This window comes from Erinaceus europaeus, chromosome 21 (assembly GCF_950295315.1).
Source record: "Erinaceus europaeus chromosome 21, mEriEur2.1, whole genome shotgun sequence".
Lineage (NCBI taxonomy): Eukaryota > Metazoa > Chordata > Mammalia > Eulipotyphla > Erinaceidae > Erinaceus > Erinaceus europaeus.
In genome coordinates, this window is record NC_080182.1 from 453159 (window position 1) to 460557 (window position 7399).

Sequence of the window (7399 nt, forward strand, 5' to 3'; positions counted from 1 at the left end):
CAGGGGGCTGGGTGGTGGTGTACCTGGTTGATCACATGTTACTATAATGCAATAGGACCTGGGTTCAAGCCCCCAGTCCTCCCCTGCAGGGGGAAAGCTTTGCACGTGGTAAAGCAGGGCTATAGGTGACTCTCTGTCTCCCTCCCTATCAGCCCTTCCCTTTTGATTTCTGGCTATCTCTAGCCAATAAATAAGTAAATTTTTTTTTAATTTTTTTATTTAAGAAAGGATAAATTAACAAATCAATAGGGTAGGAGGGGTACAACTCCACACAATTCCCACCACCCAATCTCCATATCCCATCCCCTCCCCTGATAGCTTTCCCATTCTCTATCCCTCTGGGAGCATGGACCCAGGGTCATTGTGGGATACAGAAGGTGGGAGGTCTGGCTTCTGTAACTGCTTCCCCGCTGAACATGGACGTTGACTGGTCGGTCCATACTCCCAGTCTGCCTCTCTCTTTCCCTAGTAGGGTGGGTCTCTGGGGAAGCAGAGCTCCAGGACACATTGGTGGGGTCTTCAGTCTAGGGAAGCCTGGCCGGCATCCTGATGGCATCTGGAACCTGGTGACTGAAAAGAGAGTTAACATATGAAGCCGAACAGGTTGTTGAGCAATCATGGACCCAAAGCTTGGAATAGTGGAGAGGAAGTGTTGGGGGGATACTCACTGCAAACTCTAGTGTACTTCTGCTTTCAGGTATATATTTTGCAGTAGTTTACGGATACGTGTGAACATATGTTCTCTCTCACAGAAACTGGTGTATATCTAGGTTTTGGGACTTTGTTAGAAAGTGAACCACCTGGGATGGAATTAGAGTATACTATGAAAGGAAAGGTCTCACCCGAGTAATGAAGCTGAAGGGTTGTCATTCCCCACGTGAAGTCTCTGGACACAGTCTGAGCTGAAGCATGTTGAGGTGGCAATTGTTGTGTTGATTAGGTTGCGATCGGCAGATGCAATATTATTTGATATGGATTGGGAGAGGCATGCAGGAAAGTGGGCCCTATCCAAAGGTTCCAGGACTGGGGGAAGTAGAGACTCTATAGTGGAGATGTGAGGTTCCTGCTGTCTTAGGGTTTAAATGTTAAAAAAAAAAAAAAAGAATTTTGGTCCATACTCCCAGAGGGATATAAATAATAGAGAAGCTTCCAGTGGAGGGAATGGGACATGGAACTCTGGTGGTGGAAACTGTATGGAATTATGCCCCTGTTATCTTACAATTTTGTTAATCACTATGAAATCGCTGTTAAAAAAATAATTTCACTGACAATCACAGTTTCACTCTCTGGAAATAAAGCACAGAAAATGGTCTCTAAAACCAATGATAGTAAGCCAAGCTGCATTCCTTTCTGAATGCCTGTTCTTCTAAATGTGGTGTAGTACTCACAGTGCATATCCTCTCAGATCAAGCATATCTGAGAAGCTCAGTAACCACATGTGGCCAGGGGCTGTCATATTGAATGTCATTTCCCTGGGGATAATGACTAAATATCCACTGTTGAAGGAAAAAGCACTAGGGCAAACATGAATGGCCAAGCCTAAAAATAGCTGTGGACAGCTTATGTGGCTCAGACTGGAACCCCGTAATTGTCTGCAGCTCAAGCTCATCTTACAAATGTTATTTTCCATGATAAAGTTCTGTGTTTACAACTGGAGACAACCAACCACCGGAAGCATGTGCTATGCCACCAGGATTTTAATGTTGATTTCCAAGTCTGGTTGCTTGTGGTACTTAGCCTGAGGTTGGGTCTCCATATTGTGCTTTCTTCAGCTTCTCAACAGGGGAAAAATTCAGAGAATGGTCACTAAGTCCAAATGAGAAGCAAGTACCAGCTTTCCAGTTAATATGTTTGTTTGGAGTTCATTGTAGGCTTGCCTGAGTATGTGAGAAATGACAGAAGGATCCCATGAACCCTCTACCCTCACGGTAGCATCACACCCAATGACAGAATAGCATCCAAAGCTTCGATTGTCATTGATATAGAGAAGACACAGCATTTACACACGCCCCTCCCACCACCACCACACACACACACCTTGTCCTTTGATAGCCATGCCATTCGCTTCACCACTTGTGAAGCTTTCTCCTTGCAGATGGGGACCAGGGACTTGAACCCAGGTCCTTGCACAGTGCAGTGTGTGTGCTTAACCAGATTCTAGGTTTGCCACTGCCTGTCCAGTGGTCATGAATTTGTTCTTCATATATATATATATTTCACTTTTAATAACAGAATCATGCAGCATACAAACACTGGGTACTGGATTTCCTCAATTGACTTAATTCTTGGAAATCTATCCAGGGTATCAGTAGTTGGTTCCTTTTCCTTGTGGAATGATTTTCTTTAGTACAAGTCATCATAACTGAACTGTTCACCTGTTGAGAAATATCTGGGTTGTTTCCAGTTTGGGACTGTTACCAAATGAATCTGTAATAACACTTATAACTTGAATTCTCTTCTAAAAATGCCCAAGAATGTAATTGTGGGCTCATATGATAATGGCATTGTTTTATCTTTTGAGAAACCACCAATCTCAAGTAGAGGAAATAACATAATGCAAAGAGACTCTCCTGCCTGAGGGTCCAAAGTCCCAGGATGGTCCTGTTTCTCATTCTTTCCAGCTATGTATATAGAGAAAGTTTCTCCACATCCCCACCAATATGTGGTGTTTTCACTATTAAAAACAAACAACCAACAACTAGTCATCCTTAGGCTTACAGTGCTATCCTGTGGTTTTAACTTATGTTTTTCCTGATGGCTGATCATGAACATCTTTTCATGTGCTTATTGCCATCTTATGTCCACTTCAGTTCATGTCCATGTGTTAACCGAATCCACTGAGATGGGAAGTGATGGCTAGAAGACAGATATTCAGATCTCATGCCTCGGAAGGCATTTTTTCCTTTTTCCTGCCAGAGAACCCTGGCTCCTCCCTAAGCCATCAGCCCTTGGTTTTTCCATTTCAGACTTGCATGCCTGAGGCTCCAGGTTTGGTCTTTGACAAGCATGTAGCAGAGTGGTCCGATGGCTGCCCTGCTCTCCCTCTTTCTCTCCCTCCTCCCTTCCCTCCCTCTCATGTGAAAATCTCTCATGAAATAAATCTTTAACAAATAAATAAATAACAACAATGCATATAAATAAACAAATAAATAACAACAATGCATATAAATAAATAAATAACAACAATGCAGGTTTTTGAGAACAGCCCATGGCCTGGAGAGCGTTTTCACCAAGTTACAAGTCTGTTAGCTCTGGATTTCAAATGCCAGCATCTCACCTCGTGGCCCCTGCTGCCCTCTCTCCCCGCCTCCTGCAGGAGGTTGTGGCCCACTGGATTGCTGAGAGCCGCATTGCCATCGAGCAGATACGCTTGCTGACCTTGAAGGCCGCGCACAAAATTGACACCGTGGGCAGTGCAGGTGCCAGGAAGGAGGTAAGGCCCCCTTTGAGCTACCCTTTGCCACCCTCCTCCACCTTCTCCCATTCAGTGGGCACTGCAAATTTCTTGAAAGCTCTGGGGACATTCAGAACACTGGGAGGAATAAGAACATGATCATTTAATTCTAAGCCAGTAGAATTACCAAGAGAAAAACCAGTGAGTAAAGATTTGTAAACCCCTGGGGGTGGAGTGGCGGCACATCTGGTTAAGCATACACATTACAATGCATAAGCCACCTTCTACCTTCTGCAACCCACAATGACCCTGGGTCCATGCTCCCAGAGGGATAGAGAATGGGAAAGCTATCGGGGGAGGGGTGGGATATGGAGATTGGGCGGTGGGAATTGTGTGGAGCTGTACCCCTCCTACCCTATAAAAAAATAAATTAAAAATTAATTAATTAATTAATTAATTAAAAAACAGGGCTAATCATGATAACCTCCTAATAAAGTTAGGAGAATCCAAAAAAAAAAAAAAAAAAAACAATGCATAAGCCACCACTTGTAAGGAGAAACTTCAGAAATGGTGAAACAGTATTGCAGCTCTCTCGCGCTCTCTCTCTCTCTCTCTCAATTTGTCTCTATCCAAAATAAATTAATCAAATATATTTTTTAAATATTTGTCAACCCTTTTCATGATATCCAAAGTGATGGATGTGTTTTATCAGCTGCCTGAAATACTTTTGGGGAAAAGGCAGGTTATACAGAAATTCAGACAATCTGATTTGGAAGTGGTATCTCTTCCAGGAGGTCTACATTGACTGAAATATGACCTTGAACTACACAATAGTGGTGGGTCTGTTTGTTGGCTTTCACTGGAGATCCGTGTCTGTTGGTGAATTGCATGTGGGAAAGTTCCCTTGTTACATTTCACAATGGAAATACAGGTTATATCATCCCGCCGCACTGTGTATTGTCTTAGAAAAGAACACAACTTTCCTCTCTCACTTGGGTAGATTTCTATGATTAAAGTGGCTGCGCCTCGGACTGTCTGCAAAATCATCGACCGAGCCATTCAAGTGTGGGGAGGTGCTGGCGTGAGCCAGGATTACCCTCTGGCTAACATGTAAGTAGTAACCATCTGCATCCATATTTGTGTCTAGATTAGGGTGTCGGCAGGTGGCTCACATGCACAAAGGCCCAGGTTTGAGCCCTGGGCCACCACATGGGAGCACTTTCAGGGAGGGAAGCTTCACAAGCAGTGGAACTGTGCTGTGGTATCTTTCCTTCTGTCTGTCTGTCTGTCTGTCTCTCTCTCTCATCCTTTATCTAGAGGAAAGGAAAAAATGGCTGTCAAGAGCAGTGGAGTCACGTTAGCAATAAGCCCCAGTGATAATCCTGGTGGCAAAAGAAAAGAAAAGAAAAAAGTACATAGATCAAAACTGGGGAGGTGGTGCTGTGGATGGAGTGCGTGCTCTCAGAGTCAGGCCCCCAGCCCAACCCCTGTCATTGCAGATGACCAAAGTCTCTGTCTTGCCCCTTAAATGAATGTATATATATCTTCTTTGAACAAGTTCACAGATGGATGGTCAGGGAGCTACGTCAACTGGTAGAGCACACGGTTTGCATGCCCGAGACTCCTGACTCTCTCCCTGGCGCATGCATGCACAGGAGTGGGGCTCTGGTTTCTCTCCCTTCCTCCCTCTTACATAGGAAATTTTGTCTCATAGGAGTTTTTTTTTTAATGTTAAAATGTGGAGATGACTTGCAGACTTGACGCTGATTAGCGAGAAAAGCAGTCGGACAGGAGGCTGAGTGCAGCAACAGGGGCTTTAATGGAGAGCTCAACACCAGGAAGTAGTTGTTCCCGGGTTTACAGTGGCTCCTGCATTTATCTGTGGCAGCCTTTGGCATGCAGGGACATAGTGAGTGTTCAGAGACAGTGGCAATAGCTGGGGTTCTCCTGAAGCAGGCAGGAGAGGAGGCCAGCCCAGAACCAGGCTTGAATATGAACTTGGGAGGGTGTCTGCCTCTTCAGGGAGCCCTCAGTGGAGTCTGAACTCTGGTGGTGAAGAGGGACACTTCCTACTGCCCATCAGTGCCCTGGCACTCGCCACCTTCTCCATCATGTGGGAGACGAGAGCCTTTCACCCCGCCAGTCCCGTCCATCATTTTTTAAAGATTTTTTTATTTATCTATTTATTTTTATTTTTGCCTCCAGGGTTATTGCTGGATTGCATTTTTTTTTCTTATTTTATTTTATTGGCTAGGATAGAGAGAAATTGAGAGAGGATGGGGTAGATAGAAAGGGAGAGACAGCGATAGACACCTGCAGACCTGCTTCACTGCCTGAGTATCATCTCCCCCCCCCCCCCCGCAGGTGGCTGAGCAGGGGCCCAAACCCAGATACTTGCATGGGTCTTTGCACATAGTACTATATGCACTTAATGGGGTGCACCACCACTAGGCCCCAAGATTTGTTTTATTTATTTCACGAGAGAGAGAGAGAGAGTGGGTGAACCAAAACATCACTCTCGCCCAGGTGATGCCAGGATAGAACTCAGGACTTCATGCTGGTTAAGTCCAGAAATTTCACCATTGCACCACTTCCTGGGTCACCAGTGACTCACCCCACCAATCAGTTTTTAATCTTGAGAAAGAATCCTATCATACCACGTATCTATGGTAAATAGACATTCTGTCTTTGCCCGTCACTGCCTGTGGCATACCTAAGACTCCTCTGAGTTCTAGCAACTTCTCATAACCTGGAGCAAGTCAAGACTGAGGTGAGGCCCACACCGCTGTGGCCCTTAAGGCTCTGCTTTCCAAGGCGAGACCTTTCAGTGGCAGATCAGGGGCCGAGAGACAGCTCATCCTGCAGAACACACCCCTTACCAGGCATGAGGCCCTGGGTTCAAGTCTGAACATCACATGGGCAGCACTGGAGGAAGCTGCGTGGATGGTGCAGCTGTGCTGTGGTATCTTTCTCCCTTTTTAACCATTATTTATTTACTTATTATTGGATAGAGACAGAGAAATTGAGAGAGGAGGGAGAGAGACAGAGAGACACCTGCAGCCCTGCTTCATCACTTGTGAAGCTTTCCTCCTGCAGGCAGGGAAGGGGCTTGAACCCGGGTCTTTGCGCACTCTAATGTGTGTGCTTAACCAGGTGCCCCGCAGCCTGGCCCCGCGCTCTAAAATAAGTAATGAACAGTCTCACTACTTGGGAGGCTGCTCAGCAGTGAAACACTGCCCGGGTGAGGTGGAGAGTCCAAGTTGGAATAAAAACCAGCGCCTCGGACGCCCTCGGGCTTACTTTGCTTGGGTCCCTGCTTTGCAGCCTCATTCCTGCCTCGGTCAGGGTTTCCAAACTGTAAGACTCGGCTTCAGCTTAGAGTGACTGGCAGTGAAGAGTTTGTTCTTGTGTCCTCCTCCCTCTCCCCGTCCCCCATCTGTCTGTCTGTCCAGGTACGCCATGGCGCGCACCCTGCGCCTAGCAGACGGACCCGACGAAGTCCACCTCTCGGCGGTGGCAGCCATGGAGCTGCGCGACCAGGCCAGACGCCTGCGGGCCAAAGTGTAGGGAGGCGCCGCTGCCTGGCCTCTGGACGGACTCCACCAGCCCCGGCCCAGCCCCAGCCCAGCCCAGCCCCAGACCCCGGCCCCCATTCCCCCAGCCCAGCCCCAGCCCCAGACCCCGGCCCCCATTCCCCCAGCCCAGCCCCAGCCCCAGACCCCGGCCCCCATTCCCCCAGCCCAGCCCAGCCCAGCCCCAAGCCCCAGCCCCAGCCCAGCCCCAGCCCCCATTCCCCCAGCCCCAGCCCCAACCCCCATTCCCCCAGCCCAGCCCCAGCCCCAGCCCCCATTCCCCCAGCCCAGCCCAGCCCCAGCCCCAGCCCCAGCCCCCCTTCCCCCAGCCCAGCCCAGCCCAGCCCAGCCCCAAGCCCCAGCCCCAGCCCAGCCCAGCCCAGCCCCAGCCCCCATTCCCCCAGCCCAGCCCAGCCCCCATTCCCCCAGCCCC

The 7399-nt window shown here is 48.1% G+C and overlaps 1 protein-coding gene across 1 annotated transcript in view; it reads left to right on the plus strand.

Moving 5' to 3' along the window:
• ACAD11 (acyl-CoA dehydrogenase family member 11) overlaps positions 1 to 7051 on the plus strand; it is an 88745-nt gene extending 81694 nt beyond the window's left edge. Inside the window, exons 18-20 of the mRNA XM_007537586.3 lie at positions 3317 to 3433; positions 4395 to 4504; positions 6847 to 7051. Coding sequence (XP_007537648.3) covers positions 3317 to 3433; positions 4395 to 4504; positions 6847 to 6961 — 342 coding nt within the window. The 3' untranslated portion in view covers positions 6962 to 7051. The remainder of the gene's footprint in view (positions 1 to 3316; positions 3434 to 4394; positions 4505 to 6846) is intronic.
• Positions 7052 to 7399: the final 348 nt, after the last annotated feature.